This window comes from Rhinoderma darwinii, chromosome 9 (assembly GCF_050947455.1).
Source record: "Rhinoderma darwinii isolate aRhiDar2 chromosome 9, aRhiDar2.hap1, whole genome shotgun sequence".
Classification (NCBI taxonomy): Eukaryota; Metazoa; Chordata; class Amphibia; order Anura; family Rhinodermatidae; genus Rhinoderma; species Rhinoderma darwinii.
Genome location: NC_134695.1, coordinates 63,331,772 through 63,346,677, shown reverse-complemented (window position 1 = coordinate 63,346,677; position 14,906 = coordinate 63,331,772). Strand labels below are relative to the sequence as shown.

At 45.0% G+C, this 14,906-nt stretch overlaps 1 protein-coding gene across 1 annotated transcript; it reads right to left on the bottom strand.

Moving 5' to 3' along the window:
- Positions 1-426: 426 nt before the first annotated feature.
- FADD (Fas associated via death domain) lies at positions 427-3,131 on the bottom strand. The gene is made up of 2 exons (XM_075837037.1): positions 2,610-3,131; positions 427-1,018 (listed from the first exon to the last, which is right to left on the bottom strand). The coding sequence occupies exons 1-2, from the start codon at positions 2,899-2,901 to the stop codon at positions 735-737; spliced, it is 576 nt and encodes a 191-aa protein (XP_075693152.1). The 5' UTR covers positions 2,902-3,131; the 3' UTR covers positions 427-734.
- Positions 3,132-14,906: the final 11,775 nt, after the last annotated feature.

The window sequence follows — 14,906 nt, the reverse complement described above, 5'->3', positions numbered from 1 at the left end:
TGTATAAGTGTTTGATGTAATTTATGTAGAAAGTTGGCAAAGTCTGTATAATCAAGAGCATTTCACGGTCTACAATAGAAAGTCTATCATTCTGTACACCCCTCGCTCGGCTTTTTGAGGAAAGCTGTTCAGAAACTAAGCAGCACATCACTCACCGAGCGCTTCTGCCGCTTTGTTTTAGCGATCTGTCGGGGTCTCAGTACTCAGACCCCCCACCGATCAAAACTTCTGACCTGTCACTATGACAGGTCAGAAGTTTTTTGAGGGCTTAGTTACCCTTTAAATTCAGGAAAACCACTTTAATTGGCAAGAAATAGGTGTGGAGGGAGCCTTTTATTTATTCTACACTTTAGATTAGATTGTCCTGTAATTTATAGAACTACTCAAAGATACAAAAGTGAGGCGTGAAATAAAGACAGCAGTGAATTAATCATTATCTATTATTTATGTAGCACCAACTTAAGGGGGTTTTACATTGGGCAATTATCGGGCAAACGCTCGATCATCTGCTGGTCGTATCCTTTTAAAAAAGTGAAATATTATCGTTGTTGGCAGCACATCTACCGATGCAGCCACCACTAGGGGGAGCTAAATATAATCTATATAAATATGTATGCCATGAGCTCCCCCTAGCGTCGGTTGCAGGTAGCAGGAAAATAGAAAAATCATGTAACTTCTTCCAGGATAATACATAATTATTGTTAAAATGTCAGCATTTGGAAGTTGCCCGTTTTTTATGACATCCCATGACTGAGGTTAATGGCATCTGTTATTTTTTCTGATACCAGCCGCATTCTGCAGTTTTCTAAAGCCTGTACCAGGGCGGACACAGTGGCACTATCTTTCTTCTTTTTCCTCCACTCTTTCAGGCATTGCATCAGTTGTTCCCGCATATTGTTAGGATTTGCATAGATAACTTGATCCATTGTTACATCTGTAACCCCAAGTGTCCGAATCAGCTTCTTCCAGTCCTTCCCGACGTTATCACATATGATGTCAAAGGCCAGGTCAAGCTGATCTGTGCAATAATGGAAAAAAAAACCAAACAGATAAAGATACAGCTTCTGAAAATAGTGAGGGTGCAGACAGATTCTAGACAGACAGAGATCATAGATGGATGGATAGATATTAGATAGATGATAGATAGATAGATAGATAGATAGATAGATAATGTATATCACATAGATACATATCATTTACAGATTTAAATGGGTTTTCCGATTTTATGTAAACATCTCTCCATTAGGTCATATGTTCTTATAGGGAAATTTTTGATATGGGATTTCCCATATAATCTGAAGTGGAAAGATGCTTCAAAGCGCAGCTCTAGTTCTGGAGTAGCAGCACGATGTACAGTATGTGCAGGTGCTGGAAGCTGTGAGGAGTATGAAGGTGCAATTTATTAGGACTCCGCGCGCCATTTGTAATAGAAAGAAAAGTTGGAGTAAAGGGCAACCCCTTTTTTTATGCAGGCACGTGTGGTATTACATGGCACCGTTTCATTGGATGTAATACATGACTGCACTGAGTCCTCGGTTCCTCCTCTATGACGTCTGCATAACCTAATAGTCACCCCTTTAAGGGGAACCTGTCACCAGCATTTTACCTATTAAACCAGCAATACCTGGTGGTAGTGGGTGAAAAATCATTTCTATATAACCTATAATTGTCTTCTTAGTCGGCTCGGTAGCTTTAGTATTCAGTTTTTTATTGTTCCCGCACCGTATGCTAATGAGCATAAAAGAGTCAAATCTTCATTCCTCAAGTCTTCCCGAGTTTACCCCGCCTCCTTACTTTTGATTGACAGCTCCTCGCCGTCCCCCAGCACACTAAATCCCGCGCTTGTGCACTGATGCCCTCTTCTGGTGTGTGCGCACAAAGGGACACCGGATTATTACGATAAAAGGCGCAAAATGTTTGCAGACCGTTATTTACAGTCGGAGGAAGAGTTTAGGAGGAGGGGATAACGGCAATGAACTTTTATAGCAGCGGCCAGTGAGGGATAAGTAAAGCTCAATAGGTGAAATGCTGGTGATGGGTTCCCTTTAAGCTTAATTGACATAAAACTGGTAATTCCCTTAGGCTACATTCACACGAGCGTGTCAGATTTACGCACGTAAATCTTGTCTGTGTGTGTTGCGTTATGCATCGGTGCTTTGTGAGTGACATGTGTTTTTCACGCACTCACAAAGCACTTATTTTTTTATTGGAATTGATGCGCAAATCACGCACTGCACACGGATGTGCATCTGTAGGCTGTGCGTGGTTTTCACGCACCCATTGACTTTAATGGGCACGCACCAATATTGGACATGCCGTGGGTTTCACGCAGCGGACTCTCGCCGTATGAAAACTCACGCTTGTGTGAACGATTGAAATCAATGGGTCCGTGTGCTGTGCGTGATTTCCATGCACCGCACACGGAAGAGACTCACGTTCTTGTGAATGGGCCCCAAGTGTAAGTGCACATCACGTGGGTTGACCCTGGGGCTCGAAGCTCCGCCACTCCCCTAGAGGTGACCTATACATGTAAATATCAGAATATGGCGCAGTGACTATGACATTACTGTAGGACCCCCTTCTCTTCTTACAATCCCTTGGACATTTACCTCTTTCGCTGGACTCGACTGGACTGGACCTGGATTGTCGTCCTTGGAAACGTTCTACTTCTTTCGCAAGATCGGGACGATTAATTGTGTTGAACAGCTTGACTAGAAAACTCAGATCGTCTTCAGAGATTTCCATCAGCTCCTTCAGGTGCCGGAACAGATGTATGGGGCTGGTGATCAATTCCATTTTCTTTTTCACAATATTCTTCTGGCAAAGAAACTTCATATCCTCCAGTTCCTTATCGTCCAATTTTTCGGACATTTTTAACAACATGACCGAGAATTTGTCCATTTTGTCTTTTTCGGCCCGTGTCACCAGGATATGCTTCTCGGATTGTTTCCCACTTTCACTTTCCAGAAAAGTTGGTTGCTTCGTGTATTTTCCAGTATAGCCACTTAATGACCACAAAGAATCATAAAGAGATACAATGTAACAATGTCATGTACAGCACACATGTGACTGGATACATAAACCCTGGATTTCCTGCCTGGTAACGTCCAGTCTTGAAGTTCTTCAGAGTCCCCAGAGCAGGAAGTGAGTGAGAAGTGAGACGTGAGCACGTCCTGTCCCTGCAGATCTCCTCCCAGCAGCAGCAGCAGAACGCCCCCTCACATACTGGAAACATGCAGCCGAGGTATATACACAGTATACAGCTGCCAGTACAGCGACACCGGCTGCGGCCACAGTCACCAATATATCACCAGTTCTTGTTTTCCGTCACTATTTATTTTCTTGAGCCATAAATATTTTAGAATGTTGAACTTTTTATGGATTTTGTGAAACTTTTTGCTATGGTGACATGGCCTTCATTGCGTCCGTTTTTCTTTTCCGTGAAACGTTACGCTATAGACGGTGAGATGGCCTTCGTTGCATCAGTTTTTTCTTTAATCGTCCGATAACCAAACAATTTAGAATATAAATAAAATTATAAAATAAATAAATTAATTAATTAATAAAACACAAAAAAATTATTAAAAAAAGGTAAAAATAGCAAAATAAAAAGAGGCACGCTCCTGCGCGGACGTCTGAGGAACCTCCGATCATGGCGCGTTAACCCTTTGAACGGATTAGTGAAAATCGCAGTGTCAACAAAGGGGGAAGGGGTCGCTTTGTTGTATAATGGTAAAGTCCAGTGATAGGATTACCAGCATTCAGCTTCTTAGGCCTTGTTCACACGGCAGAAATATCAAGCTGAATCCGATGTGTTCGGAATCAGCGTGAATTCTGCTTGTGAAAAAATCCTCCGACTGTTTAATTAGAAACCGCGCAGTTGTTAAAGGTGTTGTCCAAGCACGGACAACTGATGACCTATCCATGGGATAGGTCGACAGTATATGATCGGTGGGGGTCCGACACCGGACCATGCACCGATCAGCTCCTCCTGCTGCCTGCGGGCACCGGATGTTATGAACGGTATGCAGTATTTGAAGCCGACAGCAGCTCTGCTCCTATTCACTTGTACAGTACTGCAGCTCGGCCGCTATGCTGTGACCGGACCATCTTCTGGCATGGACATTCAGTGCCCGGAAGCAGCCGGAGCAGCTGTTCGGTGCGTGATCCAGGTGTCAGACCCCCACGATCATATACGATCAGTTGTCAGTGCCCGGACAACCCCTTTAATACAGGGTTTTCAATTGGCGAAGAAGGGTGTAATACCTGTGAATCGCCGCTAAATGCGTGTCGAGGATTCACAGTGAGCAAGAAGAAATGAAGGGGAAGCAGCGCTCCCTAGTGGAGGCTGCAGGACTGTTATCGTTTAACAAAATTCAGGCTTGCATAATTTTACTTTGTGGGTCTTTTCTTACCCGTTCTAGGCCAGTTTTCTGGAGAGGAAAAGTAAAAAAAGGGCCCAAAACTTATAGCCATTTCACACCACTCTCACCACTTTTGCAGAAAGGGGTTTGGTCTCAGTAAATAGGGGCGTGGCCACTGCAGCCCAACAAATGTATTATAATTTAAACCAAAAAACTGGCGTAGATTATAGTGAAAATCGACGTCACCTCCTAGCTGGCGTAGATTTTACTCTATGGGGTGTAGCAATGTAGAGGCCTGTGCTGCGCCTCGTACCTTGCCTTCCTCCATCACACTAACCGCAGCCCCCTCTATTGGAGTTATATAAATAAATACAACAATTAATATTACACGCACCTCTCCACCCTTCCGGCTCCCTCATCCCTCCTCCACAGATCATACAACGTAACGGACGCTGTACGCGATGCAGCACTGACGACGTCGAATTGCTGCATCGTATATAAGGCCCGTTCGCTGCTCGGCGTATGAAGTGCCAGTCTTAATAAATTTCCCTATGCAGATTTGGAGCCGTCAGTAAAACGAAGCCCTGACTTTTATAAAAATATACCAGCGCATAATTTTGCACCTACTTATATTTAAAAAAAACAAATAAATAGTGCACAATGGAGGACATTCACTTTAAGGAATGTCCTAATCGATCAAGCAAAGTGGGTGTAAAGTGAGCCACACTCCCAAAAACGTATAATATTCACCCCTTTGGTTGCGCCCACCTCCTGTTCTATGCATGATAACCTTACACAACAATAATGGAGACCAGACAGGCGCCATATGTTCGGTTCATCGTACTTTACGTCGGGATAACAAGAAGTTTTCTAAGTAAGCAAAAAAAAAGTTCCTTATAACACGTATTTAATGTCTGCTGCCTGCCAAGGTTTGACTGACAGAGAATGAGCTGCCTGCCTGTGAAGCTGCTCCGCTCAGCGTGGAGCCATGGACTCATTGCTGCTGATGTTTGTGACATTGCTATTTCTCCACAGCTTATGGGGTAAATAACAAAGAAAACCAAGTCAATTTTGGTTTGTTTATTTCTCCCAAACAGTTGGAAACCAATTTCATTGTACAATGGTTGCAATCTTTTAGGAGCCCACAGATGTTCAATGTACTCCTTTATAACAAGTCAGATAGTTGTAGGCTGCCATCTAGTGGTGAAAAAGGTACATGCCATTTTTAAGTATTAAAAGGCAAAAAAAAAGACATGAAAATTTTTTTTTTTATTTGTAAATAATAGTTGTCCTCTACTGTTAATTTCTATTTAACATGGGGTGACTGAACTACCAAATGATGTGCAGCATATTAGCAGAGTTCCATTTCATCAAGGACTTTTAGAGATTTCAGCTAGTTTAGCCAAGGACAGAAGCAATAATATGAAACTTCAGACCATCTTTACCCCACAGTCCACTTGTAGGCAGGTTTCTTAGTGAAGAATAACGGATACGACAACTTTTCCTTAAAGAGGCTCTGTCACCAGATTCTCAAATCCCTATCTCCTATTGCATGTGATCGGCGCTGCAATGTAGATAACAGTAACGTGTTTTTTTTTAAAAAAAACTTTCATTTTTGGCCAAGTTATGAGCTATTTTATATATATGCAAATGAGCTTTGAAATGGACAACTGGGCGTTTTTTTCCCGTTATGTCCAACTGGGCGTGTATTGTGTTTTTAACTGGGCGTGTTTACGTGTATGATGCTGACCAATTAGTGACCAGTCAGCATCATACACCCATCTCCATTGATTTACACAGCAGTGATCTGCAGCCACATGCACAGAGATTAACGTTAATCAAGTGTCCTGATAATGAATACACATGAAATCCAGCCTGGACGTCATGTGTATTCAGAATCCTGACACGTCTGAATCTTTTCTGTGAGATTTCCAGCAAGTGAAACGAAATCTCGTTTACCTCCGTAATCTCGCGAGATTTCGTTTCCCTTGCTGAAAATCTCAAAGAAAAGATTCAGAAGTGTCAGGATTCTGAATACACATGACGTCCAGGCTGGATTTCATGTGTATTCATTATCAGGACACTTGATTAACGTTAATCTCTGTTTATGTGGCTGCACATCGCTGCTGTGTAAATGAATGGAGAGGAGTGTATGACGCTGACTGGTCACTGATTGGTCAGCATGATACACGTAAACACGCCCAGTTAAAAACACAAGACACGCCCAGTTGTACATAACGAAAAAAAAAAACGCCCAGTTGTCCATTTCAAACCTCATTTGCATATATATATAAAATAGCTCATAACTTGGCCAAAAATGAACATTTAAAAAAAACAAAAAAAACGTTACTGTTATCTACATTGCAGCGCCGATCACATGCAATAGGAGATAGGGATTTGAGAATCTGGTGACAGAGCCTCTTTAAATAATACTTTACTTAGATCACAACAATGCAACAGTGCTTCTTCCTTATGGGAGCAAGCGGACGAACTGAGGTTGGGGACGTTGATCCCGCTAGAGTCCCCCTTGGAGAGGTTGTGCCTGAACCCACATTACTACGCTCGGCCGTCTATGCGCCTCTGACAGTTAGGGTAAGGCCACACGGAGCGGCCCTGACATGGTCGCAACGCGGCTAACAACTGCGCCAGCACCATGTCCGGTGCGGCTGTCAAACAGCCTGTTAGTGGCCGCACGTTAATGCGGATAAACCGTCCCTTTATCTGCAAAATCGTGCGCCCATGAATTCATACACCCTTTATGGCCACACGATTTTGCAAATTACAACAACTTATTCATTCTCTATGGCAGCGCCGGAAAAAGCCGAACACTGCACTCCGCTATCTCCGGCGCTCCCATAGAGAATGAATGGAGCAGCAGTGCGCATGTAACTGGAATACCTCTTAAAGAGGTATTGGTCAGCCGCTCCTGCATGGTGCCGGCGCGGTTGTTGGCCGCGTTGCGACCGGGTCAGGGCCGCTCCGTGTGGCCGTACCCTTACAGAGGGAGCTATCTGCTATTGCCAGAATACTAGAGGTCATGAGATACACTTCCGTCCTCCTAGAGTCAGCAGTCTCTCTCTCTCTTCCACTTCCTGTCAGACAGCTCTGTCTCTTCAGTCACTGGTCCTGCAGTGACACCTTGTGGCTGCTAATAACATGGCAGGCATACACAGGATAACACATATAGTAGGGGCAGATAAAACAGGAGCAGTCATCACTGCAGACAAGAGGGAACACAGAATAAAAGTAGAACTAAACATGAAAGATGCAGAGGGAAGACAATTTAAAAGGGCAGTAATATAAATAAATGTATCGTGTATGGGATCAATAGAAAGTCTATGAGCCCGTACTCCGATACATCGGCTTTCCGGAAAAAGCCAAACAGAAATAAACCGGCTAAGCTCACACACGAGCACTTCTGCAACTTAATTTTACCAATTGGTAGGGGTCTCAGTGCTCGGACCCCACCACTGGGGCGTAGCAAGGGGGGGCAGGCAGGGCATGTGCCGCAGGCGCAACTTAGAGGGAGGCGCCAGTGCCACCTCCTCATGCACTATAATGTGTACCTGTGTCTATAGGACACAGGTACAATTAGAAGCAATGAATGGCCGGGTACGTTCCGTGCCCGGCCTTTCAGCGCCTTTCTACGAGTGAAGCGGCGCGATACTTTGCGCCGCTTGCGTCGTTGAAAGGCGCAGAATGACAGGGAAAGTCATCCTGCCCTGCCATCAGTGCCTTTCATAGACACTTCTTTCAACCCCAGGAGACCTGCGCAGAAGAGAGCAGGTCTTCATTGCTGCCGGCCAGCGTGGGAACGGGATTAAGGTGAGTTTGAATAGTTTGTTATTTTATTGTAATAAAACAGTGTGTGGCTTTATCTATGGGGGGGGGGGGACTTTATCTACCGGGGGGGCTTAATCTATGGGGGGGGGGCCTTATCTGCGGGGGGCTAGATACTGGGGTGGGCTATCTATGGAGCACTATACACAGGGGTGGGCTATATCTACAGGAGGGGCTATATACTGGGGTGGGCTATCTATGGAGCACTATATACAGAGGTGGGCTATATCTACAGGGGGGCTATATACAGGGGTGGTCTACCTGTGGAGCACTATATACAGGGGTGGGCTATATCTACAGGAGGCCTATATACAGGGGTGGGCTATATCTACAGGGGGCTATATATAGGGATGGGCTATCTGCGGAGCACTATATACAGGGGTGGGCTATCTGCGGAGCACTATATACAGGGGTGGGCTATCTGCGGAGCACTATATACAGGGGTGGGCTATCTGTGGAGCACTATATACAGGAGTGGACTATATGTAGAGCACTATATACAGGGGTGGGCTATATCTACAGGGGGGCTATATACAGGGGTGGGCTATCTGTGGAGCACTATATACAGGGGTGGGCTATCTGTGGAGCACTATATACAGGGGTGGGCTATATCTACAGAGGGGCTATATACAGGGGTGGGCTATCTGTGGAGCACTATAGGGGGAGCTATTTGTGGGACACTATTTACAGGGGTGGGCTGTATGGGGGCACTATCTACAGGGGGCTCTATGGGGGGCACTATCTACAGGGTGCACGGTGTGTGTGTGTGTGTGTGTGTGTGTGTGTGTGTGGGACCCAGGGGGCTGTGGGGCACTAGCTAAAGGATTAATCCTTTTAGCTAGATTAAATAAAAGTTATATCTTAGTTTATTTCCACACATTTATTTGATAGCCGGGAAAGCTGGGTATTTTGTGTGCTCCTGCACAGTTGTCCTTTTTTGTAGGTAGTGCCACACAGCCCACAGCCCCCTTGTAGATTGAACCCCCCCCCAACCCCTTCCAGTATAGATAGCGCCACTGTAGCTCCCTGAAGGAGCGGAATCCCCATGTGGCCGGGGATTCCGCTCCTGGAGCGCTGCTTGATGTCTGTCCATATATGGACAGTGACATCAGGGAAAACTCCTGAAGCGGAATCCCCGGTCACAGAGTTGCTGACACTGTGACCATCGATTCTACTCCAGGAGAAGCTCCTGTCGTCTGTGTCCATGACGTCATTGGCTTCTCCTGGAGTGGAATCCCCGGTCATAGCGTTTGCAACGCTGTGACCGGGGATTCCGCTTCAGGAGTTTCCCCTGATGTCACTGTCCATATATGGACAGAGACATCAAGCAGCGCTCCAGGAGCGGAATCCCCGGCCACATGGGGATTCCGCTCCTTCAGGGAGCTACAGTGGCACTAGTAGATAGCAGAGCAGGGAGATACCTCCCTGCTCTGCTATAGTGCCGTCGCTATCGCTATAGCAGCCGCAGCAGATGCTAACGGCGCCACCGCCCTCATGCCCGGTGCCACCGCTAGCAGCTGCTATGGCTGCTACAGCGGTAGCGACGGCCACTAAGTTAAGAAGCACCCGGGTGGAAAGGCGACTGCAGTTAGTGTGTGTATCCCCGCTGGTAGTTGCAACGGCGCGGGGATACACACACCCGCTGGCGCCCCTCTTGCCGTGTGGCGGCTGGCGCCCTGTGCGTCTTCACTGGTCGAACGTATCCAAGGCCGGACATGCGTGTGAACATACCCTTACACTACAGCAACCCATACCTTTTTTCCAGGATTCTGACATACTAAATGAAGAGAAAAGACACTTTTGTGACCAAATCCTGCCTCTTAGTAGCTGCACTGCTACAATGTATACAAAGGCTTGAGAGGCATGTATGAACACAACTTGAACTTTTATTTTTAGAATTTGTAGTTTCCCAACCAGGGTTGATCAGGGAGTTTCCCAGAACACAGTAACAGGACAGGTCACTCCCATTAAACCAACGGCCATCACATGGACGCATGTATTTCAATGGGGCCGTTCATACGGCCATTGTTTCAAAGGACCGCGTGAAGGGTCCGTTGAAAAATAGAACCTGTCCTATTATCTTCTATTTTCACGGAACCCTCCATAAGCTCACGTCTATGGGGATCCGTGAAAATGGGACCTGCACGGGGGCACCTCGTACGTGAAAAACTTCACTTTTTCCCGTCTGCGTTTCCCTTCGCTCGTGTGAATCTGGCCTTACAGTAGAGACAGCAAACTGATTTTAATCTGCTCAAAGATGCTTGAATGCAAAGAAAACACATTTTAGCAAGAATAAATAATTAAAGAATGCTTTACATCCCTCTCCACCAAGCTTTTTTGAGATAGGAAAGGGATTAGGGGTTCCCCAGGAATGGAAAAAACAGGTCAGGGGTTCCCCCATGGTTATAAGGTTGAGAAACACTGTTCTAAGGCCTCATGTACTCACGTGTATTGTGGCTCCATACAACCTCTGAGGTATACGGAGCCGCAATATGGTGCCCATAGACTTTTATGGGGCCCTACTGTACCTTCATGTGCCTCTCATCTCATATGGAGTCTTTGAATGAATTAGGCCATGTTCCATTGGACAACATTTTACAACTGTGGAGTATCATAGTATCCATAGTATGGACAGCTCTGCTGTGTGCTTGAGGCCTAAGACTTTGCTTGGTTCAGACTTGTAATCACAAATGTGAACTTTCCTGCATTTTTTACAGAAAATTACTGTTTGATGCAAAATTGCATGAAGGCGGCTAAGAGGGTAAAAAGCTGGGTAGCATTTTGACAAATGCCAGTTATCGATTTACAGAAAATATATGGGTCTGAGGGTATAATATGATTTTTTTATTCTATAATTCTGGTTTTCCTTTGTACATGTCAGTATGAAAATTGTTCCAGCTACCAGAAGTGCATTCATTGATTACATTTTATGTGCGGTTCTGCGTAGTATGTCAGTACTGTACAACTGACAGACTTACAATAATTATTATGGTTATTAAGTACTGTATCTTTTCAGCGTGTATTCACTTTCTGGCAGTTGTCAGATAAGTTACATTTATGCCGACAACACAATAATACACATGACCTCTTGGGGGCGATCATGTTCACAAGTAAAATTTACAGAGGTTGAAGCCGAATCTTTCTTATAATGATTTTACTATGACACAGGTGAAGAGAGAAGCAAAATATTCTATATGTGAAGACCCCCTTCCCAAAATACAGCTGAAAACAGTGTGCGTTATGCAACATGTCCTGTGCATTACAGTTTTACCAGAAATTTGCAGTGTTTTTTTATCCATTGACTTCAGAATTATACCTACTGCAAAACCGCAGCAAAAACTCACAAGTGTGTTTACAAAAATGTGTGTGCCGACCCTGGTGTCTCCCATGAAAAGCTGAGCGTGACCACGAGCAGAGGGTGAGGCGCTTTAGAGAAACACCATAGCTCTTTAGTTTTAGTAACATGTCATTGGCTCCATTGTCAGATTCAGATTGGGTTATCTTCTGCTGAACCTCTTGATAGTTCCTGGGCCCACTGGAGAATCATCTGGTACTCTGGTGTGCCAGTCTGACCCTGGTAAGAGGGACGGGAAATATTTCACTACGACTAACTTCCAAAGAAGCCTGGAACTCAGAATGAAGACCCATTGGGTGACCAGGTGACAGAAATAGCAGCCCCATGAGTGCTAATATGGCTGGCAATGGTAGTTGCCAGACAGCTACTTCCTGTCTCAAAAACTGAAGGCAGGAAGAGACTGGAGGTCACTTTTGCATTTTTTGCTGGAGGCCAACTTCACCCCATGTGGTTCACACCGTGACATGTAATGCAAGAAGTACCGAGAAGGATCCCCAGTCTTTTCACTCAGAGTATAGGCAGCCAGAGTCCAGACATCTTTTTATTCCACATGATGATATTCATCCCAACTGTTGTGTTGTTTCCAAAGCAAAGTAATTTCCACGAAAGAGAAACATTTACATTTGTTACCACGAGGCGACTAAATTGTCTGCTGGAATCACAATAAATCCATACAAGGACACGACACCAAGTCAAAATTATACACATACATCAATAATCGCACCAAGTTTATGCAACGCAGAGATAACCCGAAACCTCCCACATCTCAGTAAGGAACACACTAATAGTCGTTCGTGAGGCTGGCCCAGAGCGGGAAGAAGCCTGAGGAGCGAGTCTCTGCCAGCAGCTCCTACACAAGGCTACAATTACCGGTACTTGATGCTTGCTGTATGATTACACATCCTCCTCATGCACGCATGGAAAATAAGATGAGCCAGTGATGTGCGAACTTATAGCTGCTGCCGTCCAATAGCACAAGCAATCATTCAGTGTAAATAGAAAACCTTTACAGAAATAATTCACACGTCACCCATCGTACAGCAGAGTACACCCCCCCAACAGATACTGACGCTAGGGGACAAGAAAATGATGGATACAAAAAGGAAGCACGGCATATACAGCTCCAGAATGAAGATATGTTCACACTGAGTTTTTTGCAGGAAGAAAGTTGCACCACACGCGTTTTTTTGGCGGGTTTTTTTAGCCTTTTTTTTTTTTACAGCTATCTCTTCAACAGAAAGATGGAATAACTGCGAGCGTTTTTTGCCAAACAATGCGTAAAAAAACGCGTAAAAAATCGTGGCAAAAAATGCGTAAAAAATTTGTTTATTTCCATCTCCCATTGATTTCAATGGGCTTTTTGAGGCGGAAAAAGCCTCAAGTTAGGGCATGTCGCTTATTTTTTCCGCAAGTGTTTTTTTTTGCTCACGGTAAAAAAACGCCTCTACCTCCCATTGAAATCAATGGGAGCCAATTTCAGCCGTTTTTTTGCCGTGTTTTTTGCTGCGGTTTCCGCGGCAAAAGAGTCAGTGTGAACAGGGCCTTAAAGGGTAGCTCCATTTTTGAATGTTTTTATATTTGACGGGTTGTCTCAAGACATAATCTCTTTCCATTTGCCCTATAAGGTCCTATGGATGTCAGGACCCGCCCCCCCCCTCTATGAGTCAGAACTGATTGATCATTTTTATCTGCAGCCACGTCTGGCTTTTGCTCATCCACGTGGCATTGTGCTTCATATATCCCATATAAAGCGTGTTGTGTTGCTAAATGTTGGGGTCCTGTATTAATTGTCTTGTTTGTAGAAAAGTTTAGTTTTTATTGCAATCCACGTCGGATTTGTGCCATTTTTTTTAAATTAGTTGCAGCTGGAACCGTAGAGAAAAATGGCGCACTTCCTTGATAAATATGATGCACATTTTCTACATCATATTTTCTTCATTCTTCAGTATCTTTTCATCAATAATAAATTATTAGAACCTGAACTACATCCTCCTGCAGGGAGTCAGTCCTATGGCAGCTTCTTTACTACTGTTCAAGAAAAATAAAGAGTGGCCCGGAGGATAGTCACCCCCTGTGCCCCTTGTCAGCCTGATTATAGAAGTAATAAACTTTTTGCGGCTTTTCAAGTGCGCATGACACATATAATTCAAGATGGCAGCTGTGCCCCCAGCCTGTATTATAGTCCCTCCGTGCAAGTTGAGGAATATACGACTGACTTCGACTAAGTGACAGTAAGGCTGGGTTCACACGACCATGTTACGTCCGTAATGTACGGAACGTATTTCGGCCGGAAGACCCGGACCAAACACACTGCAGGGGGCCGGGCTCCTAGCATCATAGTGATGTACGATGCTAGGAGTCCCTGCCTCGCTGCAGGACCACTGTCACGCACTGAAAACATGATTACAGTACGGGACAGTTGTCCTGCAGCGAGGCAGGGACTCCTAGCATCGTACATAACTATGATGCTAGGAGCCCGGCTCCCTGCACTGTGTTCGGTCCGGTACTTGCGGCCGAAATACGTCCGTCAATTACGGACGTAATTAGTGTGTGTGCACATACCCTAAGGCTCACAGTTCACACGTAGGTAAATACTGCTGAATTTTACTCCATGTGGACATTCTTTGCAAGAGAAATTGACATGCTGCAGATTGAGAATTCGTACCCCAGGTCAGTTTCTGCACGTCTTCTCTGCAAAAAAATTTCTGCAGCATCTGGATGAGATTTTTTCAAACCTCATCCACTTTGCTGCCACAGTAATACGCTGCGCAATTTCCACACACAAATTCAGGATGGAAATTCTGCAGTATTTACGCTTTGTGTGAACTTCGCCTCAAAATGGTTTTGCAAGATGCATGTATAAATGGAGGCAATTCCCAAGACAACCTACTGCATGGACCCTTAAAAAGTTCCCATTTACCCCAAGGTCTGGAGCTCTATAGAGTTGTTCTATTCAGCAGAGGCAGTCCTGGAAATCAGAAATCTCTGGTTGTTGAAGCTTCTAGAAGAATGTCGTGCTCCTAAACAAAAAGAGTTAGGCCTCATTTACACGAGCGTAATATACGTGCGTGCGACGCGTGTGCTTTTCACGCGTGTCGTACGCACCTATATTACTCTATGGGGCAGTGCAGACGATGCGTGAATTTTGCGCAGCGCGAGTGCGTTGCGTAAAACTCACGACATGTTCTATAATCGTGCGTTTTTCGCGCATCACGCACCCATTCAAGTCAATGGGAGCGTGAAAACCACGAAGGTCGCACGGAAGCACTTCCGTGCGAACTGCGTGATTCGCGCAAGAGCTGTCAAACTCTGAATGTAAACAGAAAAGCACCACGTGCTTTTCTGTT